A 27,097-nucleotide genomic window follows, 5' to 3' on the forward strand; every position below is an offset into this window, starting at 1 on the left:
CCAAACGAGTTCGCCAGACAAAAAATAAATAAAGATAGATTTTTAATGATCTTAATTCTTCTAGTGACTTCATTAAACTCATTTATTTTACTTTAAGTTATTAAAAAAAATTGGTTTAACCAGCAAAATTATTAAATAAATGCTAATTGACAAATAAACTGCTTTAAAAAAAACAAAGAAAAATTAATGAAAAAACTTCAAAATTTTGAGTTTTAATGATAAAGACATAATAAAAGGTAAAGTGAATAGTAACATGATTGACTTTTTAGTGACAAAATGTAATTTTTTGTTAAAGTGAACAGTATCGTGAATTTTTCATTAAAACTCTCTTAAAACAAATCATAAGTGTGATTGGCTTGGTTAATGCAGAACTGTACAAATATTAATGTGAACAATTAATTTTATAATTAATTAAGGTGAATTATTAACCATTAAAGTACAATTCTTTTGTTAATTAATTAATTTTTAATACGTGATTAAGAATTTGGTTTCATGTTTGTATCAGTCCCCTTCCCGAAGCAGACCCGCCGCCCGCCCACAATCCGCTGCTTAATTACCTGCATACAACCCTATTTTACCAATCCTACACCTTCATCACCTGTCACCAAATTAGGCACAAAGATCGGATCGGACTTAAAATGGTTTTAAATCCAATTTAAATAATATCCGAATTTAGATTGGAAGCGTAGATGAAAAACAGACGATAATTGCTCTTGCTAATTAATATATTTTTTTCTTCTGTTTTCAGACAAGTAAATTAGAATTAAAAAATCTTCTTTCAAAAAATAAATTGGAAAACATAAGGATTTAGAAAATAAAAAATGTTTTTTTAACTAAAATGGTTCGTGAGATTGTCATTACTTACATAAGATTTAAAATCGGTATAATGCTTGAAATTATTCACTGTCAATTATTTTGGTTATTGTAGAAAAAATTTCCGTTAAATTAAAGAAACCAGATATTCAAGAAGAGAGATTCAGTTGCAATCTTCAATTTAATATAAATTTTTCATAAAATAACCGAATAATTGAAGTTGGGCAGACTCAGGGACTGCGTCAATCGATTTATATCAATAATCAAAATGAGACGTTATCGACCTTATAAATCATTTTGGATAAAAAGCAATAAAAAATGAAAAAATTTGAACAAGCCAAAACAGACAGCGTAAAGTTGCATGTGTGCCCCGCCCTCACGCACCTGCCTCTCTCGCTCCTCTCTCTCTCTCTCTCTCTCTCTCTCTCTCTCCTTTCTCTCTCTCACGCCATTGAAGCCATCAGAATTCAGATTTCAAGCTCTCTCTCTCAGATTACAAAAACCCTAATCCCATGTGAATCCGATTTTCACAGGGAGATTAATAAACCCTGAATCTCAATCCTTAATCCACCATGAATTTACACTGACAACCCAGAAATCCCACCCCCCCCCCCATTTCTCATTTTTCCAGTCTCTGCAAATCTCCCAATTTGTAGAGAGAGAAAGAGAGAGGAGAGAGAGACAGAGAGAAATGCCCAGCGTAGCTGTGAAGCTCTACAGCGTGTTCTTCAAGTTCCTCTTGAAGCACCGTTTGCAGAACCGGATCCAAACCCAACCCGACGAGTTCAACCCGTTTGGCGTCACCTCCCGACCCGAAGAAACCATCGCAGCCCCCAATCCGATATTCGACGACGGCGTCGCCACCAAGGACATCCATATCGACCCCATCACTTCTCTCTCGATCCGAATCTTCCTCCCCGAGTCCGCCCTCACCCCACCCGAACCCGCTCCCAAGCCTAGGGTTAACAATTTACCGAAGCGATCCGATCTCAATAGAGAGCCCAACCGGGACGACCCGACCCGCCAGAGCCTTAACAATTTACCGGCCACCCCTTCTCGACGCAACAGCTATGGCAATCCGGCGGTATCAAATTTGGCGAAAAGCGATCAGAGGAGGAACAGTTACGGGTGTAGCAATGACATGGAGGGATTGAACTTGATGGCGAACGCCGGCGTGGGAGTGTACAGAGGCTACTCGCCGGCCAGTTCGACCCGGCCAGGTCGAAAATTGCCGGTCATGTTGCAGTTTCACGGCGGCGGTTGGGTCAGTGGGAGCAACGACTCGGTGGCCAATGATATATTCTGTCGGCGGATCGCGAAGCTGTGTGACGTCGTCGTTTTGGCGGTTGGTTATCGGCTTGCCCCGGAGAATCGGTACCCTGCGGCGTTTGAGGACGGGTTGAAGGTATTGAATTGGCTTGGGAAGCAGGCCAATTTGGCTGAGTGTAGTAAGTCCATGGGAAGTGGAAGGGGAGCTCTCGGGGGCGTTACGGAGTTTAAGAAGACCGATTCTCATCGGCATATCGTGGACTCTTTCGGGGCGTCGATGGTTGAGCCCTGGTTAGCTGCCCATGGAGATCCAACAAGGTTATAATCTTGTTTTAATCACTTTGAACTTGCATTTCTAACCTAGTGTGTTATGATTGATGATGATATATGAGTTTACAGTTTCTTAGTTCAGTTTGTAGGTATTGATGTATTGTGGTTTGCATAAAAGTTGTCGGCATTTCTTTGGATTTTATCGTTCCTTGTAGCTGGATTTTGTTACTTGTTTGATTGCCAATCGGTTTCACGATGGAGATATTGTTAGCCAAATCTTGGGACCAGTTTTCCCAACTTAAAATACTTGTCTAGGCTGGTTGCTGGTGGCAATGCTTTAGCTTTTTAGTTCGTTTCCATCCCATGAGAACGACGATTAATGTCAATTGAGTCAGAACGACGATTAATGACAATTGAGTCATATGTATGAATAGATAAATAGGTTGGTCAATTGTGCTTATTTCAACTTAGAAGGGCAATGTATGACCTCATTATCTTACTGATTCCCCTTCACAAAAGAAACCGTCTTCCTTTCATGTTCCCTTAGTTTAAATGAATAAGTTGGTAAGTTTTCGAAGATTTACTCTGTTGTCTTTACGTCAGTCAGCATTCTGCATTTTGCATTTCATTTTTTTATGACATGTCCAGTTGATTAGTGGTTGCACTGTTTTGTTTCCGTTATGTCTAAACTGAATAGCTGCTTGCTTACCTTAGAAATAAGAGTGTAACTTAGTTCACTGCATTTTCTTATTCCGTAAATATAGTTTCTTCTGTTTGTTTTTGTTTTCCTCTTGTGGAAAATACTGTTGAAGAAAGCTACATGGGAAATTTCTAACTTGTTCTGATATCACAAACAGATGTGTTCTCCTCGGTGTGAGCTGTGGTGCGAACATTGCAGACTATGTGGCCCGGAAAGCTGTAGAGGCGGGCAAGCTTTTGGACCCTGTGAAGGTGGTTGCTCGGGTTCTGATGTATCCGTTCTTCATTGGAAGTGTTCCCACCCATTCTGAGATAAAACTGGCAAACTCCTATTTCTATGACAAGGCAATGTGCATACTAGCATGGAAACTATTTTTACCTGAGGACGAGTATAGCTTGGATCACCCAGCTGCCAATCCCCTAATCCCAGATAGGGGCCCACCTTTAAAACTCATGCCTCCGACCCTTACGGTGGTGGCAGAACATGATTGGATGAGAGACCGCGCCATTGCTTACTCAGAGGAACTTCGGAAGGTAAACGTTGATGCACCTGTACTGGAATATAAAGATGCAGTTCATGAATTTGCAACCCTTGATATGCTTCTCAAGACACCTCAGGCCCAGGCTTGTGCAGAGGACATTGCCATCTGGGTCAAGAAATACATCTCGCTTCGAGGTCACGAGTTCTCATATTAGGTAGGAGAAACAAACACCCCAGAGATGTTGCCACACAGCACAACCATCTCCGCCCATCTCTGCCTGTGTATTCTGTTAGAAACTGACCAGAGAAAACCGGTTTTGCTGTCATTACCTGGAATCATACGACATTGTTTAGGTGGTTTCTTCCTCGATCTCTTGGGTTGTTTCAGTTTCGAAATCGTTTCCTGTGACTGTCGTGTTGTGTCTTTGTAAGATAGAGAAGTTGCCTGAGAGTAGATATTAAATGAGCCTGTGAAATGTTTACCCTCGTTTTGTAGCAAGAAGCGCCGCATTCGGACGCGTTCTTGCGCCATTTTTTCCCTGTGCATTATGATGTACTGTTTCTCATGAATAGAGTACTCAGTTCAATTAAATACTCACTCCCTAATTTTGCTTTATGCATTTTCGGATGGTTAATTCGAACACGATTTATTTAACCCTAACGGAAGTGCATGATGACTTTTTGGAAGCGCCAACTACTTGTTTTTTACATTTTTTTAGTTGGCGATTACGGTAATGAAACAGACAAATGGGCACATTGCCCTGAAAAATTCCGTTTCAAATACTTGGAGTCACGGAGTCACATGTTAACCTATGTTCTCTCGATTTCCAAATTCCAGATACTTGGGAGCCACGCCACGTCTTTGATGTTGGTAAAATACCATTAGCCACTTGGGATTAAGGTCAAAAGGATGTTTTTTTTTCTTTTTTTTTTTTTTGGGGGAAAAATTACGTAGCATTAAAATGCTAAGAGACCTAGATTGATTTGAATTATTATTTTATTGTGGTTATGTGAATTTAGATCATTTAATGCTCGTAACATTAATTCTACGTAGCATTGAAGTAGCACTCTTTTTTTTCAATATAATGTAATGAGGGACGAATCAAACTTGGTTCATATGCAAGCGTGAATACTTTTAGTTAATGGAGTTACAATCTATTTATGTTTTCACAAAGATTTAATTGAGAAATAAATTTACTTACATGAGAATGCTATTGTGACAATATTTTAGTGGAATTGCATGAATTCTCTTTAATTGGGCAACGACTGAGAGTCAAATTATATTTTGGATAATGTTATTCACACATTTATTTTTACATTTTACATCCTTCTTAATTTTGGTCCTATTAGATCGAATAAATTGAAGAAAATTAATAGACAAATTAACAATAATATGTAAGAGGTAAAAATGGTGCGTAAATAACACTACTTTATATTTTTCACTTGTGATTTACTTGCTTTCAAATAATATACTTCGATAATACTTTTACCCAATTACCTTTTCTCCCAAAAATCCGACTTTTCCACCCGAATCCGACCCGTAAAAGCAGTTGCTCTGTCTCCCTCTGTTGGTTTCTATTTGGGTGTTGGATGGTAGTGTTCTCTCTCTCCAATCAGAATTCCGAGCTCGGAGCTCCACCAGTCCAAATCTCCATTGCATCTCCGATCCGGCAAGCCATCGCCGTCGCTCCTTCAGCTCCTCCTCCCAGACCCGTCGCCTCACTCGTAAGCATTTTCCAATCCACTTTCTTCTTTCCCTCTCTGTTTTTAGCTAAATTTGTGTAACGGATCTCTCTCTTTTTTATAATTATTAAGGAAATTTCGCTTCATTTAATGCCATCGTCTTGTGATTAATTTCTTAATTAATGTTTCAGTTAATTTGTTTTTACAAGGAAATTAATCATCGAATTGTGGATGAATGCGGGGATTAATTAATCGAGCTGCAATTTCCCGCTTTCACGATGCAACTGCAAGGATTTAAAGCCAAATCCAGAGTAGCACTGCTCGTCGCCTTCGTCTTGTGTGTTGGTTTCGCGGGTTTATATGATTTGTTGAAGCCCGTCTCCAATGGCTGCATCATGACGTACATGTATCCCACCTATATTCCCATCCCTACTACGACTCCCGTTTCTCCTGCGAAATACAGCTTGTATTTGTACCACGAAGGATGGAAGCAGATCGATTTTGAGGAGCATCTCAAGAAGCTGAGCGGCATTCCCGTTCTTTTTGTTCCGGGAAATGGTGGTAGCTACAAGCAGGTGAGGAAATGGGAGCTGGTTTTGTTGGGTTTTCGTTGAAATGCTCGTTTTTGTGTGTTTTAGTGATGATTCTTTATCGGAATGCTTGTGTCTTATGACAGTGGAATCTTGCTTTTTGTGTTTGTTTTGCATTTTTCGGTTTTGCAGGTTCGATCACTTGCAGCAGAATCTGATAGGGCATACCAAGCGGGGCCCCTAGAGCGTACGTACTATCAGGAAGCTTACTTAACTCCTGAAGAGGGAGGGGAGGAGATTGATGTGACTTCCTTTAAGTTGCCCAACCAGTATGATTCCAGGTTGGACTGGTTCACGGTGGATCTTGAAGGGGAACATTCTGCTATGGATAGTGCTATTCTTGAAGAACATGCTGAATTTGTTGTCAACTCCATTCACAGGGTCCATCTCGAACTCTCATTATTTTTTTCCAATTGCATACGAAGATGAAACTTTTTATCTATTTGTTTGATGGGCCTCAGGTGTCCCACCTCCTAGGGGACGAAGGTGAAACTTTTTGATGCATGGTAAACATGTCTTTGGGGGATCATATTACATTTTCTTAATATTGCATTATATGGAAGTGTTATGAAGGAGTAAATGACACAGAAATACTACATGCACTTCTTTACGTTCAACAGAATGTGTTCTGCAATGTAAAAACCTATATTGGAATTTCACGTTTCAAATAGTCCAAATGGTTGTTTTCATTCTTGACATGATCCAGTCCCATCCAAATTATATGGGGTCACAGAAACTGTCAACAATAATTAATGCTCTGGTAAAGAAAGACCTTACAACACATAATCATCCTGGCAATAATTTAGGCATGTAGTTTGTTCACTTTTCTAACATTGTTTTAGTTTATAAGATGTTCGACCTACAACCCTGTGTGCAGATTTTGGATCAATACAAGGAATCTTATGAGGCTAGACAAAGAGAAGGTGCTGCAACCTCTGGGAGTTCCCCAAAAAGTGTGATATTGGTTGGTCACTCTATGGGTGGTTTTGTTGCTAGAGCTGCAGTTATCCATCACCGTTTGAGGAAATCAGCAGTTGAAACAATTGTTACTCTCTCCAGCCCCCACCAGTGAGTTTTTGGCTCCTATGATAGCTCTCATTGTCAAAGTGAATGCGTTAATTAGTGTTTGATGAAATGTAACTATTTCATTCAGATACCCTCCTGTGGCATTGCAGCCTTCCTTGGGCCACTACTTTGAACGAGTTAATGATGAATGGAGAAAGGGATATGAGGTCCATACAACTAGAGCAGGACATCACGTGTCTGGTCCTGTTCTCTCCCATGTTGTTGTTATATCCATTTCTGGTAGTTATAATGATTATCAGGTAATTACATTTTTCTTATTTTCCTGTGGTATATGATTCTTGGGGAGAGACTGCAAGGGTGTTATAATATATATATATATATATATATATATATATATATATATATATATATATATTTTTTGTGTCACTGTGGGGTTGTTCATAACTTAAGTTGTACATAGACATCGGTGTATAAAATTATAAATATTTGTGTTTGTGATACTATAAATTCTTGCTATGTGTCTTAACTCTGTGAGTGCCGTTACTCTTGTTTTTTGTCTTTAGGTAAGGTCCAAGTCAGAATCACTTGATGGCATTGTGCCTCCCACTCACGGTTTTGTGATCAGTAGTACGGGCATGAGAAATGTGTGGTTGTCAATGGAACATCAAGCTATTTTATGGTGTAATCAATTAGTTATCCAAGTAAGTGGGAGTAACTTCTTGAACCCAGAATTAATTATCATAAAAGCAGTTCTGAATACGTATGTTCTTATCTAGGTAGCGCACACTCTCCTTAGTTTGGTAGACTCCGGTACAGGCCAGCCATTTTCTAACACTCGAATAAGAATGGCGATATTCTCAAAAATGCTTCGTAGTGGGATACCACAGAGCTTCAATTGGAGGATGCAATCTTACTTCTCTCAGAAGTCAATACATGTTCCTACTAGAGACATAAAAGATAAAACTGGTACCGTATTGTCACATCATTTGTTTTGACAAGGTCCATTGTATTGCTCTGTATGGTTTGGTAAAGTTTTGGATGTTTTTTTATTAGCTGTTTTAGCAACGTTTGACACTTGAAGAGAGAAAGTAGTCATGATGTTATATCATTGAGTTACATGTGTAACATGATTGCAGAATCGCTGTACACTTCCGCTGCATGTCCTAGCAATGTTCATTGGAGTGATGATGGCCTTGAGAGGGACCTATACATTCAGACGACTACCGTCACTGTTTTAGCTATGGATGGTCGAAGACGGTGGTTAGACATACAAAAACTGGTTAGCACCAGCAAATATTCCATCTACTCAATACCGAAATCATTATAAACTTAATTTCAAGCTTATTGCTGAGTTAGCTACTTTGTCCTGATTGTTCTTGATCTCCTTTTTTCTCAGCCCCCTCTTCTACTTTTTTCATCAATCTTGCTTCCAAGCTAGGTTCTTAAATTGTTGTCATTTAAACAACGTGATCTGGAGATTAGTTTGTTGTATCTTGTGCACTGTGTTTGCATGAATATGACTGGGGCAAAATACTTTTGAAGCATTACAAAATGATATTGGACCTTGATATATTCTTTTCCTTTACATTTGTTCTTGTCACGCTGATAGAACTTGTTAATTTTCTTTTAGTTGTTGAATTTCCAATATCTGATAGTGCTCAGACTTTAACCAATACGTGCAGGGGTCAAATGGAAGAAGCCACTTCATGTTCGTGACAAACCTTGCTCCATGTTCTGGGGTTAGACTTCATCTGTGGCCGGAAAAAAGAAACTCAACTTCAAAATTGCCTATTTGTATAAGAATCCTCGAAGTGACATCGAGGATGGTGCGCATTCCATCAGGACCAGCACCAACACAGGTATTGAGTGTTGCATTCATGACCATGTTTTAATGGGATAATTGTTGCATGCTCTTATTTGTGGATATGCTCTATCTTATTAGATTGAACCTGGAGGCCAGACAGAGCAAGCTCCTCCTTCTGCTATATTTCACTTGGGACCTGAGGACATGTGTGGTTTCAGATTCCTGACCATATCAGTTGCACCTCGTCCGGTATTGTTTCCCCTCAATGTTTCTTTTTTCATTTAAAAGATACACACATACACACACACACACACATATATATATTGATGGTTGGTTCGCTTGTTATGTTCTTGTAATAGGCCTTGCCTAGGTGAACTGGCTGTCATCTCCCTTTGTCTTTCTCTTCAGTCCTTTTCACGGTTTTTTAAATAAAAAAGTTTTGAACTAGTTGGTTTGGCTTATATTGAATAATACTTCCACTTTCTCGTTAAATGTGATATTTCAAGTGGTTTGATTTTTGTATATGAGTGGTGACAATCTATTGATCAGACTATTTCAGGCAGACCTCCACCAGCAGTTTCCATGGCTGTTGGGCAGTTTTTTAATCCAGAGGAAGGGGAACGAGAGTTCTCCCCTTGGTCTATGCCGCTATCTAGTTATTCTTATAAGGTTAATATCTCTATGATGCTGCTTTATTCTGGAATATTGAAAATTGATGAAAATTAAAATTTAATTCGAATGGTTTGATATTGACTGTGCATGACTTGGTTTCAAAGCAGGACATGTCTTTGAAGGAGAATCATCCTCTCGCTCTGAATCTATCATTTACCACGAGCTTGGGTCTTCTGCCCGTCATAGTCTCTTTGAAGACTGCAGGTTGTGGGATAAAGAATTCTGGACTTCCAGATGAACAGGCTGGAGATGAAGATAATAGCAGTAAGGATTTATATAAATAGTAGTTTTTCAATTAATGTTTTTTGGTTCTATTTGTTGTCATGGATTAATCTAAAACATTATTAATGAAAAAAAAATGTTGTAATATGTTTACATTCTTGCACAATATTGAACCTACAGTTCTTTTCTCTTCTTTTTGGCTAAGCTAGTTCTTTCTTGGTATAACAGAGTTGTGCAAGCTTCGCTGTTTCCCCCCTATAGCATTTGCTTGGGATGACACGTCAGGTCTCCACATATTCCCGAATATGTACAATGAGAAAATTGTTGTTGATTCTTCACCAGCACTATGGGGTTCATCTAAAAGTTCTGAGAAAACCTCTGTTATGTTGCTGGTAATAAGTCACCTAAATTTTCATATTATTATAATATGATATTGGCACAAGAAATTTGTAACTTAAAGATTCTTTTCAGGTCAAAAATATGGGATTCTAATTATTCATTCCAATCATTTGTTAAATTCGATGGTGTTTATGTTTGTCTACGTATGCTTCTTTTCAGGTAGATCCACATTGTTCATATAGAAGTTCCATGACTCTTTCTGTCACTGCAGTTGCGAGTAGGTTCTTGCTTTTATATAATTCACAGGTAATGATTCTCAACTCTCTCTCATTTTTTAACACTTCTTAATAAAGAAAGAGGCATGCTTCTGAGTTTATTGATGCCCTTGCAGATTGCTGGTTTCTCCCTTGTTGTTATCTTTTTTGCATTAATGCAGCAAATATGTACGTGGGATCTTGACCAGCACATACCTTCGATTCTTACGGCTGTGGAATTTAATTTGAGAATCCCACTGCCATTTCTCTACCTTGCCATTGCCCCGATCTTGCTTTCTTTTTTCCTATCCTTTTTGACTTCACAACCCTTTCCTTCATTTGCTAGCTTCACCATGGTCTCATTGACTTGTTATTTACTTGCTAATGGCTTCGTAATTGTTCTTATTTTGATATCCCAACTTATCTTCTATGCGGCTGCTGTTGTACATATTTTCATCAATACAAGGTCAGCAGGCTTTCTCGACCACTCTTTATTTTCTTTCCATGACTTGAAAATCAATTAGCTTGAGTATTCTCAGCCAGTGTATATGCGCATGTTCACTGTTTTTGTGCTGAATAACAAGAATTAGTCTCTTGCAGGTTTCAGTTGGGGGAAAAAAGTGTTCAACGGTTTATTAATCTTTCCTCCGGTTTCTTTTCATTGAAGGTATACTTTATCCTGTGGTATAATGTAATCGTTACAAGCTCATGTTTCTTTAGGCAAGTTTGCTCATTCACTTTCACATGGTTTTTTCATGAACAGGTGGTAAGGGTTTTAAGAGCCAATCCGGTATACGTTACAGCACTTGTTGCAATTACTCTGGTGTGCTTGGTTCATGCAGCATTCGGTCTATTTATAATCTTGTTATTTGATGCTTTGAGCTGTCACAGTGCACTTTGCAGGTATGTCCTCACTTTTTTTCTGGACTTTTATTGTCATCGTTGATTACGTATTGATAATAATACGTAAAGCTTCTTGTGTCATATTACATTCAGGGTATGTGTGATAAAAAAAAGATCCTAAGGGTTGCTTTATGTCTGTATAACAGTTTTTTGAGCACTTCATTTCGCAGCCATACACGAAGACACGAATTATTTGATAGTAAAAAGGAAGGCAATGACCGCTCCTGTCAACTTCCATCCAAAAGTGATGGTATATCAAACCAGAATATTCATTCTGAAGATTGCTGCTCCAACAGTCCAGTCTCTTCGAAAAGTTTTGGTGAAACACAGTTAGAGTTATTCCATCATCGGCATGGGCTGTTTATTTTGCATCTTGCTGCAGCACTCATGTTTGTCCCGTCACTTGTCGCCTGGTTTCAGGTACAGTAGTGCAAATATCGATATGTTTAGATTTCAAACCTTCTGCCTAGTTCTCCGCCTTTTTTTTCTTTTCCCGTTGTGTAAGTGAGCTGGCTTTTCACAAAACGACATTTTTCTGGCTGCAGAGAATAGGGATGGGTCATAGCTTCCCGTGGCTCTTGGATTCATTTCTTTGCACCGGTGTGATCCTTCATGGAATCTTCACCACAAAGCCTGAGTCCAGTTCCTTCTTGGTTTCTTTCCCTGGCTTCCGAAACTGTGAAGTGAGTCTGAATTTTCTGTACCTGCTAGCTGGATACTACTCATATATCTCTTCCCTGGCCTTGGCTCCATACAGAGCATTTTATGGTATGGCTGCTATAGGCTTCACTTGCTGTGCTTTGACGTTCTTACAAAGACGGAACAGAGAAAGGGGAGAGCCCCATTTTGTTAGCCGAAAGCACTCTCACAGGCACTAACTTCGCCAGAAACACGCATTTACCGAGCGGCCAAATCTCCGGTAAGGTTCCTTGTACAAATACTGGTTACGAGTACATTCTACAGTTTTGAAATCAGAATCGTCACACGCACAAGCGACCCTGTACGTTGGTGTAACACGTAATACAGAGCGAAAATTTTGCAGCGTGACAATTGTAAGAGTTGCCTCCTTTTTCCGTCGGGGCAGTTTTCTTCTTCTTTTTCTCCTTGCACAATTGAGTGGTATGAAGCTCCTGTTCTGATGTGGAAGATTAAGTAGTTTGCCTTACTGTTTCATTGACTCGACCTGTGTATGGTGTTACTGATGGAAAACAGAAATTGGGAAATGGACATTCAAATTTGTTGTTGTGTTTGATTAATTTAGTTCGCAATTTGTGTTGGAATTTATGTGGTCTCAATATTTTGGAGGAAAAGGAGAGTGAATGGTTGATTTAGTTTCTAAATTATCATCTGAATAAAAATTAGGTTCTTAAACTTTTTTTTTTGGGTAAAATAAGTCTCTAAATTTGTTCAAAATTGTTAATTTCATCACTACTGTTATATTTAAAGTTATTCTATCTAATTTTTTGTTAACTTAAGTCACATAACACATTTTAAGGGGTAACCGTCATTTTCTCGCCTATAAGTCCATAATGTTGTATATTGGTTGCGAATCTAATTTACTCTTCAAAGTTGACTTCATACACTCTTATTTTTGAAAAAATGAGTCCTTAAATCTCATAAAAAAATTTACTGATCTAAGTGTATCATGTGACTTAAATTGATGAAAAATTAAATAGAATAACTTCGAATCTAACATTAAAAGTGTAATTGACAGGTTTTAATTAGTTTAAGAACTAATTTTTCTTAAAAAATAGTTTAGAAATCTAATTTTCACTCGAGCGATAAATCGGCACATTACTCTCAAAATTAAGCACCAACCAACCAACAAACCAGTGAGCTCTTTTCATGGTTGGACACCAAAAAATAGGAAGAGGAAGAAGGTTTTTCCTTTCACATTCTACTGGCATAAGTGTTTCATTTGGACTTTTCCAGGTGGAACATGCAGCTTGGGATTCAAGATCCTTGCTATTTCCTCCTGGAGCTTCTGCGCAGTGGTCTCTCTCTGACTGTCCTTCAACACTTGCTTCCGTTTGTATCTTGTTGTCAAACCATATCTTAACCGCTTCAAATAATGCTAGCGATGAGTGTCGCGTCATCTTTCGTCGCTAGCATTACTGAAGCGGTTAAGGTAGCATGGTTCGACAACAAGGTGAAGACGGAAGCCTTGAAGGACAATCAAAAGATAAATCTCTAGGGAGAGTTTATGTCGCATACAGCCGAGCAGTTGTTCATTTTGCCTTGCTTTTTTTACGTACTCCAACGTTGCCGTCCAGTCCACTGAAGCTCGGCCACTTTCCCGAAAGTCCAGTGAGGCACACATGGCGTATGATCTCATGTGGAAGCAAAGCATCAGTCAGAATCTTCCTCTTGCAGGCTTTCGCCTCCTCCAAATACTTCTCAACCACACCGACTCTATATCCTCTTCCTCCTCTCGATGGTTGCCAACCGGAGACCTTATCCAAGGGAACCAATACCTCATTCGTGAGCCGGTTTAGGACTATGTCCAGCCCTCATAACACCTGGTATTTGGCTTATGGGAAAAACTTCCACGCAATGCTCATGGTATTCTGCCATGTAGAATGCTTCTCTATAGGCTTTTCCATTACTATAGGATTTTCCAGTCATTCTTCTGTTTTGTAGGAGGTTCCAGTTGGGCTGCAGAGTGGTCAGGGGTTTGTGTGACCAGGCCAGCGGGAGCAGTCGCTTCAAATATCTGCAGGGAGTCTCCACATCCGCCAAGGGGCTGTTTCTGTCTAGTTTAACCACCTTGAAATAAACTGTCATCGTCTTGGCTGTTCTGTCTGCAGCCTGTTGAAATTGGCATCAGCAAGAGTTGCGTAATCACAACCCGCCATCACAGTCATTCTTATAGCGAGCTGTGAAATGCAACTCTTGAATTGGATTTTGTTTGCTGCTTTGGAAACTTGCAGGTTTTTCATTCCAGTTGTAGATCAAGATAATTAAGTAGCAGTCACTTTGTTCTTCTTATTTTTTAAGAATTAATTAATCGTGTGGATTTGATACATTAATATTAATTAATCGCTAGTTGTTGGATCTTTTACTTGTTCTCCAAGACTTGTAATGTCTATATATGGTTATCAGTTGAACATTACTTGTTCCCCAAGACTTCCAACATCTTTTCCAATCAGTTCAATGGATTCTAAGTTTCATAAGCACTGGAACAAAATGTTTTCTGCTCTCCTTCTGTTGAAGCCGTTCTCAGATTTTTCGCTTCTGAAATGTAGACAACTTTGTAGTAATAAGAAAACACTTGTAAAAGGCACCTTGTATGTTACTTTATGAAAACATTGTTCAACCAAATAAGGGAGAAAAAAGCTAGACTACCAGTCAGTAGTGTCACCAGAAATGGAAATTTCGAAACCGAAAGAGAAGCTAGACTACAACATATGTCGGGTAAGACGATGGTTAGTAGCTCTAGATGCCATGGCTCTCAAGTTTGCTCTTGCCGAAGAAATCAAAGAACTACTGGACTGATCAGGGGTTCCCCTAAAAGCCTCAATAAACTCCTCCCTCTGCAATCTTAGAGCTAATGCAGCATCCTCATCCTGGCTTGGGATCCTTCTACTACTCATCCCCACATTCATCTCTCTTCTTGATGCCCTTAAAAACCGAATGCTTCTATCAGCAGTTTGTTCTTGGTTTCGATGCTCAGCTTCAACCTCTTCATCTTGGCTTAGTATTACCCGTCTTCTCCTCATGGTCATTTCTCCGCTGCTGCTTGTGCTTGATGCCCCTGATGCCCTTCTACTTAAAGCATTCCTTGCGTTATATACCGCCTTTCCAGGGCTTTGACGATCAGTTTCTCTGCCATTTGAGGCTCCAACAGCTTTCCTTGCTTCAACTTCTTGTGGAAACAGAAGCTGTATTGTGTTCCACAGAACCGTGTTGACGGTGCAGGATCTACTATTGCTGCAAATATCAAGCAAGATAGAGATAAATCCAAAGGCGCATTGCATCCTTGAGCATTAGCTGATTAATTAACCAATTATCTTGGAACTATGTCAGAAACATACCTGATTAGCTGCCTGCACTTGGGGCACCTCTTCCCACATTTATCAGCAGCAGACCGCAAGCACTTCTTACAGAAACTACAATCAAACAGTTGTACAAATCAGGACAAATTTATCGGTTATTCGAAGTCAAGCGGCATATGATTCAATCATTCAAGCTGTCATTTGGATCATCGAATGGCAATAAGATCGATAAACACATATTTTAAGCTATGCTTTGTTGGTTTTGAAATTACCTGTGACCACAAGGAGTAGTACTTGGTTCAAAGCAAATATCCAAGCAGATCTGCCAAGAACATCAAACACGCTACGTTAGAAAACAAAATTCAAAGAAGCACACTCGACTTTGAGTACATCAAAGTTCTAATTGCTAACCAGGCATGCAGATTAGAAGGTTCTTACAGCGCAAGAAAGTTCTTCCCTGAGCTTATCCAAGCAAGGAAGATTCGTACTTGGCGGGCAAGAACCACCCGAGCTCTCAGCCATTTTATCTTCTCTTGTTTCCTTATCTTTATTCGCAACAACTTCCAATTCCACTTTCTTCTCTTTCCCACTCTCTGCACATCAAAAATATTACCCACAAGTTTTCATACAAAATTTCAGAAAAAAAGGTGCCGGCTTTCTGTAACCCAAGTACCCAATAGATCAAATGGAGAAAATCAGTACCGTCTTTCGCAGTTTCTTCGGCATCATCAAGATCAAGGACAGCTACAGAGATTGAGATCGGGCTCCTTCTCGGTGCTCTGCGCTTTCTAAAACACAAATCACATTCAAAATTAATCTTGTGCAAAAAAATCAAGAAACCCTAATGACCCAAATCCAATTTCAAAATTAAATCTTGTGCACAAATCCAAAGATTTAAAATCCAAATCCAAACCCAAAACCAAATTGTTTAATCCAACCGGGCCCGAATAAGATAATTTTCAAGAAGAATTGAATAACCAATATTATTTGATACCTTCTTGATGAATTGGTGGGTGGGGTCTTGGAGTCCAAGACAGAGCGTTTCTTGTGTTTAAAATCTCTCTCCGGCGTATCGTCGACCACCAGGCTTGCGACTAGAAGGCTCTCTTCGTCCCAACCGGCCATGGCGGCGACGGATTTGAATCTGGGGCTGAATACAATCGCATTGCCGCTGGTGCCACAGATTTCGACTTCAACTAGGTCTGATTCTCTTTGCTGATTTTTCGGGTTTATTGGACTCTGTTTTGGCTCTTCTTCCTTCCTCGCCATTTTTGGTTGTGCCTTTGGGTGGACCGAAGGGGAAGGGAAGAATCGAATTCCAGGAAAGAAAGAGGCTAACGAGTAAGGGATTTTGGTCCTTTTGCTAACGGTCAAATGTTTTGAATCTTGTGTTTGGTTTTGAATTTCCAACGGCTACAGATCCGGGTTTGAAAATTGTGCATGAATTTTTGATGCGAGACTCGTTATTAATTTTTGTGTTATAATATGATTTGACGATATAGTTGATAGGTTATGGGCTTGGGGTATATAATTAACATCTATTTCAATATGTTGTGATGCAAATTTTTTTTTTTTTTTTTTTTTTTTTGTGTTTGTTTGTTTGTTTAGGTTATAAGTATTTCGTTAATAAAAAAAGTGCATAATGTCATCCATTAGGAGTATAATTTCATGATTACAAACATAACAGAAAGACAATAAAAAATTTACCTTACATAATTTATACAATTCTGATTGAATTATTCAATCAGGATTGTATAAATTATCAAAAGGTTTTGACGAAGGATACCGCATATTTCTTAGACCTTCAACGGAGGAAATGAATTTCAATATAGGTGTTATAAATAACAAAGGCTTTTTAGCTATCCAGCCTTCACCCATATACCTGGAATTCAATGCAAAAGAGGAAGTCTTCCTTCATTTTTGGCCTGCTTAAGATTCGCTGATCATCTCATCCCTGTATATATTATGACACTTAATGTATCTGGTTGTGTTTTAAACATCACGTAAAATCTTACTGACCAAAGACAAAAAAAGAAAAGAAAAGGTGAGGGTGTATATTTTGTCCACGTATGCACGTGTGACGTGTCCATGTCGTTTTTAATCAGTGTTAACTTTGTCAAAAAAGGTGCACATACCTAATGGGACAAATCACTATTATATGTTTTGATTATCATTACCTTTCCCTTTGGCAAATACTTTAGCAAAACAGATGCGACATTGTGTTTTTTTGTTTAGGTCGTGATAAGACATTGTCTTTATGCATGCAATTTGGGAAGGCCAACTTGACCCATTCTTGACAGTACGGCCCAACCTAAAGTTGATATAATCTTAGAGGGGCTGGACCAATTGGAAACCCAACTATTTTGAAGACTGTTAATCACAGTAAAAGATCGTTTGAGAATTGCTTTTAAATTACTGAAAGTGCTTTTAGGGATAATATTTTTGAAATCAATTTTTAGTAACATTGCAATTTAATTCTAGAAAATGACTTGAAGTGCTTTATGTAGGAAGTACATAACTGGTATTTCTTGTAGGGACCTAGTGCTTCTAAAACCCAAAGTATTTTTCCTAAACTAGTTTTTAGTCATTTAAAAGTACTTCCAAACGAGTTCTAAGAAGCCCCACTTGAGTGATGTTCGAATTGAGTTGGTTTAGAAACTAGACTTTGGGTTGTAGTTTGAGCTTGATTGGCAATGATTACAAACAGTATTACTACTTTAAATTATACTAAGAGAAATAAGAAGAACAAAAAAAGTCTATCCATCAGGGCATTCCACCACTTCCGATCTTGATCGACATTCTTATGTATTGAAATGATAAGGACAAGTACGTTAGTTATCGTGGTCATTAAGCATTCGATGACCAATGATCTAGATTTTAAATAGACGGCTACTTGCTATTCATACTTTTAAAATGCAAAAAACATGAACGATCAATCTATACATGCGTACGTGACTGATGCTAGTAATTCTCTCTCGTTAAAGATCTAGTATTTGACTATGATCAAAATGGCAAGACTTGAAGGTTCTTTTTTAACTAGTGATAAGGACGCTAGTTGTACCCAAACAAGGTGCTAAATTCTCAAGAAACAAGTGATCAGTTAACTCATCAATTATACATTGACGTAATTGTCTTCGAGATTTTTTGTCTGCAGGCGTGCACTTCTTCTGTAGAAAAAGCATCACCTTAGAGCTTGGCTTTCTTCTTATAATTCAAAGATACCTTTCTGGTTTTTCCCAACATTAATTCCATTGGATACATTGGTCATTTCTTAATATGGTTTTTTACTTGCTAATTAATTAAAACTTATTTTCATATTTTTGTCAGCATCAAAAGCTCATAAATCAGCCAACTTGAACTACTTGGCAAGTGCTAGTGACCACTTAACGATGCGTTTTTTATCAGTATTTTTGCTACACATAAGGCACAAATATTATTTTCTGGCAGCTAGGGTTGCTATTGATGATGCCTTCCAACTGGATGTCAGTTTTGTCACCATGCTACTGGATGTTTGTTCTTGACTTCTTTCACCTACAATGATGTCGTGGACTGCGATTGGTCCATCCAAACCTCTATTTAAATTTCATCATATTAGAAAAACAAGAAGATATATACGAGAGTATACGGTTGTATCACAATTCTCAGTCGTTGACTCGTTGTCATATGGTGAGAAAGATAAAAAACATGAACACATACAACGTAGTGATATAACTTTATAGAGATTCTCGATTGACTCAAAAGGATCTATATATACTATTAGTATAAGGTTTTAAAGAGATTCTTGATCGACTCAACCCTAAACTGGTGATAAGACAAATTTTCTCGACGGTAGTGAGCTAAAACAAGTGCGCGATGAGCGTAGTAGCCCCCTTGGGCATGTTTCCTTGTATAACCAAGTGAAGAGCTAGTGAGAGCCGGAATAGAATATCGTATGTAATGTAAAATCGGATCCAAAACTCTTTACTATTGAAACGTACTTCGAACTGTTAATTCATAACCCAAATTGAACATAATTACTGTGTATAAAATACTTTTATTTTAAAATTAAAATAAAAGTACAAAAGTACAGACATGAATACAACTATTGTCAAAAGCCAAGTGCCATTTGGCTAAGTTCAAAGTTGCATGCACCTCTCCAGGCCTTAGCATGGAAACATTATAAACATGTCGTGCAGCTGTGTACCCGCAGCATTCAAATAAAGTTTGCAAATTTAGGACTTTCCCCCCCTTCCTTTTCCTTTTTCTTTGTATTTTTTTTTTTCCAATTTTTTTAACAAAAACCCTATTATTATTTGTTAATTAGATGTAATATAATATTTGACAATCGCGAATAGTCATCCTTGGAGCACCAAGATAATGTTTCCACGCCTCAGACGTCGGCCCCGCCGCCCCAAAATGTTTGTGTTTCTGATGACTCTGCATCTCCAGAAAGATCAGGGGAATATTTCTGTGCATGAACCCAGTTTAAGGACCATATATATGATTGCTTATTTGGTTAATAAAATTATTCAATAATCATCTTCTAAAAAATTGTCAACTGGCAGTGGAATTAATCCATATTTAATTCAGCAGCGTTGTTGCAATTTCATGCTTTTGCATGTACATGGAGTCCATCTTCTGAATTCCATCAAAGTCGAGAGAGATTTTTCAGTGTGACTGAAATATGAGTATATACGCTAAACAATATTATACAATTAAGTGGAGGGACATTTGAAAAAATAAAAATAAAAAATTCCTCCACTTGTATAATAACATACGGTGTACTGCTCCATGTTTGGACACATTGAAAAATCTCTCCGAAGTCTATGTCTTTCTTCAAATTCGTCCAAAACCAGACTTCTAACTTGTCAAATACGTTGGAACACATATTTCCTTCTTATAATAGCTCATTTTTTAGGAAGTTTAAAAGATTTTGCACAAAAAATCATCACAAGAAAAGTATATGTGTGTTAAGCCAATTCGTAAAATATAATTGTGTCTGTACATAAAAGTAGTTTGGAATATCACGAAAAAAAAGGAAAAAGGAGAAAACAAAATGTGTATGAGTAGGTTAGCACATCATATTGGTAGGCTCTGTACTCAAATTATCGATCAGACATAAGTGACCTCGCTGTCTAGGAATTATGGAGATTGTTGGTTACCCCATTGTGTTTTTTTCAAATCTTTTTATTGTTTGCTCAAAACGTCTTCATGGACATGCTTATATATAATTAGCTAGCATCAATGCTTTCTGAAAAGAAAAAAAAAAAAAGGGTAAAAAAGAAAGGAAAAAAACAAAGGTATCATTGCTCACAAACTCATCAGTGAATTTGCAGCATGCAAAGCATATATTGTAGATATAGACTCACTGGGTTGCGACCATGCATGATTTTGCTTGCTAAACAATGCTAATTTGTGCATGTATTGATAAATTTCAAATCACGGTTTGACATTATACAAAAGTTTGTATCTCATTAAAATAACAAAAAAAAAAAAAAAAAGTTTATGCACACATGTGAAACCCTAACTTTTGTCTGCAAAAAAGAATGAAGACGAAAAAAATTTCGGGCTAATTCAGTAATGCAACTGAGTTTACTTTCATTTTTACCAAAACTGATAATAAAAAAAAAATTGTGAAAGGGGAAGTGGAAATGTTAATAATGTGAGTTAGAATCGTATCTTCTAAATATGAGATGAGGGATTCGAATAAGAAACTCTTTGCTCTTTTATCGCTTATGTACTTTTTTTAGTTAAATTAATAGATATTTGACTGATCAGAACTTAACCATGTCATGTCATGTAGCCAACTTTAATTGATTCATGTTTGGAAGTATTATACTTTGATTCAATGGTGACAGCATCTATGTCTCCCTCTCCCCTCCCTCTTTCTCTCTCTAGACTTCGTATAAACAAAAGAGTTGCCTACAACGACAAAAGTGGCCAGCCTTCAAGCAATAAGGAAACTTTCAATCTGATTATTTTTTTTGGCTTCACGATTAAAGCCAATGAGAGAGAGACTTAGGTTGTTAAAATTAAAAAATAATCATTTGAATTCAATGAAGGCGACCCACGTCTGTTTTTTTTTTTTTTTTTTTTTCCCCCTCTTTAATTTTCTCACAAAGGGCTTTGTTCATGGGGTGGTGCCATTTTTATATCTAGTTAGACTGAAATGCTTTTTTCCAATTCAATCATTTATCTCCCTTCTCAAACAACAACGTTCTGATTTTTTAATGACTGAATGAACTGGCAAGGCATCTTTGCTTGGATTATAAGGCTCCCTTTTTAAGCTAGCCATCCCACTTTATTGTCCACTTAGGAATTCAGGCTTTCTCACTTTTGCGGCTCGGCTGAGTTTTGTTTGGTTTTGTTTTTGTTTCGAGGAACCTCGATTGTACTAGGGAAATTGAGTTTGCGACAATGGGAAGACAACCTTGTTGTGACAAGGTCGGACTGAAACGAGGACCATGGACTATCGAGGAAGATCACAAGCTCATGAATTTTATTCTCAACAATGGCATCCATTGCTGGAGAATGGTACCTAAACTTGCAGGTATATATATACTACTATTTAATTAGCATTTTGATCACGATCTTGTAGATTTCCATTCCCTTCATCCCTTGCTCCGTCTCGATCCTCATCAGATAATTTTGTATGGTGATCTAGGGTTGCTGAGATGTGGTAAAAGCTGTAGGTTAAGATGGATCAATTATCTAAGGCCAGACCTTAAGCGAGGTGCTTTTACTGAAGCTGAAGAGAATGAAATGATTCAACTCCATTCATGTCTTGGTAACAGGTACACAATTTGCCTACTTTTAATCCTCCATTTCCTTCTCTGAAATAATTGTGATTGGTAGTGAGCCGTTGGTCTCTGAAATCTTGATATTAATGTCATGGCATGTGTACTAACTGATAGAGATGGTGTTTCTAATATTTTTGTGTGCAGGTGGTCTAAGATTGCTTCACATTTTCCTGGTCGGACGGATAACGAAATCAAGAACCACTGGAATACCAGAATCAAGAAGAGGTTAAAGCACCTTGGCGTAGACCCTTTGACCCACAAACCAATTGAGGAAAAAGAAAGCACTGAAGAAAATAAAGAGACAATTATTCTACACACAAACATTACTTCTTCATCGTCGGAAGAAGGACTACACGAGTCACAAAGCAATGGCTTGGAGGCTAAGCTACTGCAGGATAGTTATGGAAATGAAGGGTTTCCAGAATCAGATGAGAAATTGCAGAATGAGGTTCAGTTAGCCCCGTTGGATGACACGAACGATATCTTGAAAAATTATGAAGTTTTTTGTGGTAGCTTGGATTTGGGAACATTGATGTTGAACCAAGGAATTACCTACACCAGCAGCATGTCTAATTCGTATAGTACTTCTTCGTTTTCGATCGAAGATTCTAACAACGCTTCGATTTCAATAGGGGAATCCAGGCAGGAAAATTGTCGGCAACATTGGGTTGACACAGTCGATTCCATGCTGTCATGGGATGGTTTCAATAATCTCGAGCAAGACCTTTTTTTCTTTTGATCAAAACCGCCATTGATGAACATTATTTCCCATCACTCAAGCTACAAAATTGTCGCAACATTTAAATCTGATGATATGATGATTTTGATTGAGAGTATTGCATTAATCAAATATGAAATTTCTAATTGTCTTGTGTGCTCAATGACTATGTTAATTTCATGTGTTTATCATTAATAATTTCGACCGATATTGTAATCTAAACTATATGTAGAGGGTTTGTACCTGGGTGCTGCCGTCTTAGCCAACTTTACTACGTCTATATCTGTTTATTTTAATGACGGAAGGAGTAATATGTGGGAAAAATTAACCTTGCAATTGCTTATTGTTTAGGTCGTGCTAAGCACCGAGGATTAAGTGCAGTAGCTCTCAAGTTCTTATAGTGTATGTATAGAGAGTGAAAATTGTTATTAGCACTCGAAAAAAATCATTATACACCTCAAATATTTAAAATAGAAATAATAAAATGCATTTGAAAGAGTACAAAATAACATCTTTAAAGTGCAATAACAACTTCATTTCATATATAAGACTTTGATGCGTCTTATTTTTTTACTTAGTGTACGAGCGTAGAAGGATACCAAAGTAAGCCTTGTGGAACAATGTTCTAGAATCCACCAGATTTTGGGAAAAAAAAACCAAAAGGTTTATTTGAATACGTCTTGAATAATAGTGATTAAAATAGCAGTCATAAGGCTTAAATAGACTTAACTCGACCCTTGGAAAGTTCAGGGGAGTTTTAAGGAATGTGAAAGAAGTAAATCGGATGTAAAACAGACTTTAAAATGCGGTTTTCGAAGTCTAAACGACTTCGGATGGATTTAATCCATCATATTTCCCAACAACGCAGTGAGTTTAAACTTGGATGCCGTGCTCTTTTTGAGAAGCATTATGCGCCTAAACGGAGCTTGAACACTAAATCTATAACTTTCTGTTATGTCTTTTTGTCTTCCTTCGGTCCATTTCATCTTCAATTCACTCGCTCATGTGTTCTCCATCACTTAATTACGTGCGTGCATTGTGCGAGCAAAGTGCGCAATGAGTCGACATTGAATCTTACGGTCTCCTCCCAACGAAAAAGGATAATCATCTGACGCCATTGCCGAAGCTATTCAGTAATTAATATTCGTCCTGGAAAAATACAGGACCGGATGCATATATTATAATTCAGTGTATGTTCAATGCAAATTAATGTATACTAATCTTTATATTTAATTAGTATAATAAATTAAGGAAGTTGGATAGAATACCGGTTGGCATTAGTTCATCAGCTGACCCTATTACTTAGCATAAGAGTTTGTTTGAAAGTGTTTTGAAAATAGCTAAAAGTGTTTTCAGTCAATTTTTTTTTGAACTAATCCTTAGTAAAAATGCAAATAAATCCTGAAAAAACATTTTAAATTCTTTTGAAATTCAAAACATTCCCTCTAAAAGTACTTTCAGTCATATAAAAGCTATAGATTGGCATGTATTAAGTTGGTTGTTAGGGTTCTTGTTTCGATAATAAGATGGTCCACGTATGTTTGTCGTTCGTGTCATGATTCCACACATATATTTCATCAAGTCTTAGCCCTAACGACAAAGGTATTATATTTTATTAAGTCACCAGCATCATCATCTTCAATTCTCAATATAAATACAACCAAATTGACAAAATAAATAAATAAATATTTCTTTGCACCAAAATTTATAAGTATATAAGCAAAACCAGACCATAGATATATTGGTGTATGGGACCTAATATATTAGTATAAGGGAAATGCTAGGAAGACCAACAATGTAGATCAAGTTTTGTAAATTATACAATGTGATTGTTGATAATTGAATTATTACTTAAGCGTTGATTAACATATTTACTTCTTATTGACACATCACATAATTTGTAAATTTAGTCCAAAATATCGGTCTTGAGGAGGCTGGTTGATCAGTTTCTTTATACTTGTTTTTGGCCTAGGTTTGTTTTGTTTCGTTTCTATTTTTCTAGCCAGGTGGTTCCAATTTTCATACTTAAGTAGCTATTTACATTTTAAAAGAATCGGAGTAACAATTGGAAAACTAAGTTTGTAACTAGATGTTTGGCACTTCAAGATTCCTTTTTGTTTTTCTTCTTTATAATTTTCCACTTTGTATGATACCTTGACTCAAACGAAAGTTACAGGCTACTGATTCTAACACCTTTTTAAAATACGCACTAATGAGTAGAATCGTAATGCATAGCTCAGAGTTGATGTCACAAGGTTCGACAATAGATATTTAGTATGAAATGCATATGCTCAAAATTCAATAATAAGTACTAAATTTTGAGGGCATATGCCTAAAAGAGAATGTATATTTTTATTTTTAGTTTTCTCTCCCTCAATCCTTAGAATAAACTCGAGATTCTGAGCTCCTGAGTTCGAATACTACCGTCCAATTGTAATTCATGGCTTGTAAAAAAAAAAAAAAGGAAAACTAATGAAAAAGGTTTGAAAACTTTGAGTTTTAACGACAAGGACAAAATAAAGGGTAAAGTAAATAGTACCATGATTGACTTTTTAGTGTAAAAATGTGATTTTTCGTTAAAGTGAACAGTACCAGAACCTTTTCGTTAAAGTTCCAAAAAAAAATTCCTCATGGATAGACCAAAAGGCCTACAAATGATCAAAGCCCAATAAGCCCGTTAGGCCCAGTCAGAGAGAAAAGCCCAAGCAGTGATTCAGAGTCCCAAGTCACTAATACAAGATCGTTAGTAAAAATACAAGTAAATCTTAACCAAAAGATCGACAAAGGTATTATATTTTATTAAGCCACTAGCATCATCATCTTCAATTCTCAATATAAATACAACCAAATCGACAAAATAAATAAATAAATATTTCTTTGCACCAAAATTTAATAAGTATATAAGCAAAACCAGACCATAGATATATTGGTGTATGGGACCTAATATATTGGTATAAAGGTAATGCTAGGAAGACCAACAATGTAGATCAAGTCTCGTAAATTATACGACGTAGTTGTTGATGATTGAATTATTACTTAAGTGTTGATTAACATACTTCTTATTGGCACATCACATAATTTGCAAATTTAATCTAAAATGTCGGTCTCAAGGAGGCTGGCTGATCATTTTCTTTATACTTGTTTTTGGCCTAAGTTTGTTTTGTTTCGTTTCTATTTTTCTAGCCAGGTGGTTCCAATTTTCATACTTAAGTAGCTGTTTATATTTTAAAAGAATTAGAGTAACAATTGGAAAACTATGTTTGTAACTAGATGTTTGGCACTTCAAGATTCCTTTTTGTTTTTCTTATTTATAATTTTCTACTTTGTATGATACCTTGACTCAAACGAAGGTTACAGGCTACTGGTTCTAACACATTTTTAAAATACACACTAATGGGTACAAAAAAAGAATCGTAACGCATAGCTCAGAGTTGATGTCACAGGATTCGACAATGAATATTCAGTATGGAATGCATCTGCTCAAAATTCAATAATGAGTACTAAATTTGGAGTGTATATGCCTAAAAGAGAATGCATATTTTTATTTTTAGTTTTCTCTCCCTCAATCCTTATAATAAACTCGAGATTCCGAGCTCCTAAGTTTGAATCTCACCGCCCAATTGTATTTCGTGGCTTGTAGAAAGAAAAAGGAAGAAAAAAGAAAAGAAAAAGAGAACTTTAACGAAAAGCTCTCGGTACTGTTCATTTTAACGAAAAACCATATTTTTACACTAAAAAGTCAATCTTGATATTATTCACTTTACTCTTTATTTTGTCTCTATCGTTAAAACTCAAAGTTTTTAAATATTTTTCATTAGTTTTCCTAAAAAAAAATTCCTCATTGATAGACCAAAAGCCTACAAATGATCAGAGCCCAATAAGCCCAGTTAGAGAGAAAAGGCCAGACAACGTTCAGAGTCCGAAGTCACTACTACAAGATCGTGTCAGATTCTCACTACATAGCAGTTTGGCATGCCACGATGAGAATAAATGCGTGAGCAATGTTAGGTAGATCAAAATTGTAAACTATATGACGTTCTACAACAGAAAATAAGTACGTTAATCAACACTTAATATTCCAATCATCAATCATCAAATTATATGATTTACAAAATTTGGTCTAAATAATTGATCTCTCTAGCATTACCCTAAACGTGTTCCACCTAAGTTATTCCTTTTCGTTTGTGGGAGCTCCATATGGTTTACTGACCATTCGTCATCAATTGAATACGTTTTCACTATCTTGCTAGCTCTCAAACTATCGTTCACATGTTATTCAGAATTTTCTCTGCGCCAACATGTTGATATCATAACTTAGCTGGTGTGAGTTCGAAAGATCTAATCTTGTGTTTCCACTCATCTGTCAATTGATGCAGGTGATATCAGGGCGGCGTCACGTCGGAATCATGTCTATGGGGTATGGTACTTTTAAGCTCTGAATTTAACGACGGTTGCAAATTGTATATCGGAAGTGTTATGCGACCGTGACTGTGGAATGGTTGGGTGGATGTTTCAGGATTGTTTTCGATGACTTGCATAACACGGGAATCTATTTGTGGGATTACTTGCATCATTTGGGA

General features: G+C 37.3%; 4 protein-coding genes across 7 annotated transcripts; 3 read left to right on the plus strand and 1 right to left on the minus strand.

Annotated features, from left to right (window-relative positions):
• The first annotated feature begins 1,099 nt into the window (after positions 1 to 1,099).
• On the plus strand, positions 1,100 to 4,124 carry LOC137707967 (putative carboxylesterase 11). Its single transcript, XM_068446922.2, has 2 exons — positions 1,100 to 2,400; positions 3,210 to 4,124. Exons 1-2 carry the CDS (start codon positions 1,505 to 1,507, stop codon positions 3,745 to 3,747), a joined length of 1,434 nt encoding a protein of 477 aa, XP_068303023.1. The 5' UTR covers positions 1,100 to 1,504; the 3' UTR covers positions 3,748 to 4,124.
• Positions 4,125 to 5,008: 884 nt separating this feature from the next.
• On the plus strand, positions 5,009 to 12,281 carry LOC137708109 (uncharacterized). Of its 4 annotated transcripts, none has more exons than XM_068447103.2 (19): positions 5,009 to 5,257; positions 5,425 to 5,790; positions 5,938 to 6,186; positions 6,683 to 6,873; positions 6,959 to 7,130; positions 7,395 to 7,532; positions 7,608 to 7,797; positions 7,968 to 8,110; positions 8,514 to 8,690; positions 8,774 to 8,884; positions 9,185 to 9,304; positions 9,415 to 9,571; positions 9,758 to 9,921; positions 10,088 to 10,174; positions 10,260 to 10,588; positions 10,723 to 10,789; positions 10,886 to 11,025; positions 11,172 to 11,445; positions 11,571 to 12,281. In XM_068447103.2, the coding sequence occupies exons 2-19, from the start codon at positions 5,494 to 5,496 to the stop codon at positions 11,901 to 11,903; spliced, it is 3,339 nt and encodes a 1,112-aa protein (XP_068303204.2). In that variant the 5' UTR covers positions 5,009 to 5,257; positions 5,425 to 5,493; the 3' UTR covers positions 11,904 to 12,281. The 4 variants fall into 4 exon arrangements, with proteins under 4 accessions (XP_068303204.2, XP_088545192.1, XP_088545194.1 ...); XM_088689066.1 differs by having other exon boundaries at positions 5,103 to 5,257; positions 5,407 to 5,790; XM_088689068.1 differs by having other exon boundaries at positions 5,103 to 5,257; positions 5,407 to 5,790; positions 11,196 to 11,445.
• Positions 12,282 to 14,294: 2,013 nt separating this feature from the next.
• LOC137749209 (uncharacterized) lies at positions 14,295 to 16,551 on the minus strand. Its single transcript, XM_068489322.2, has 6 exons — positions 16,015 to 16,551; positions 15,723 to 15,808; positions 15,459 to 15,613; positions 15,293 to 15,342; positions 15,060 to 15,134; positions 14,295 to 14,955 (listed from the first exon to the last, which is right to left on the minus strand). Exons 1-6 carry the CDS (start codon positions 16,287 to 16,289, stop codon positions 14,424 to 14,426), a joined length of 1,173 nt encoding a protein of 390 aa, XP_068345423.2. The 5' UTR covers positions 16,290 to 16,551; the 3' UTR covers positions 14,295 to 14,423.
• A 4,599-nt stretch (positions 16,552 to 21,150) lies between these two features.
• LOC137749372 (myb-related protein 315-like) lies at positions 21,151 to 22,663 on the plus strand. Its single transcript, XM_068489467.2, has 3 exons — positions 21,151 to 21,549; positions 21,664 to 21,793; positions 21,944 to 22,663. The coding sequence occupies exons 1-3, from the start codon at positions 21,417 to 21,419 to the stop codon at positions 22,536 to 22,538; spliced, it is 858 nt and encodes a 285-aa protein (XP_068345568.2). The 5' UTR covers positions 21,151 to 21,416; the 3' UTR covers positions 22,539 to 22,663.
• Positions 22,664 to 27,097: the final 4,434 nt, after the last annotated feature.

The sequence above is a fragment of the Pyrus communis genome, chromosome 17 (genome assembly GCF_041283825.1).
Source record: "Pyrus communis isolate YQ-2024b chromosome 17, ASM4128382v1, whole genome shotgun sequence".
In the NCBI taxonomy this organism is placed as follows: Eukaryota; Viridiplantae; Streptophyta; class Magnoliopsida; order Rosales; family Rosaceae; genus Pyrus; species Pyrus communis.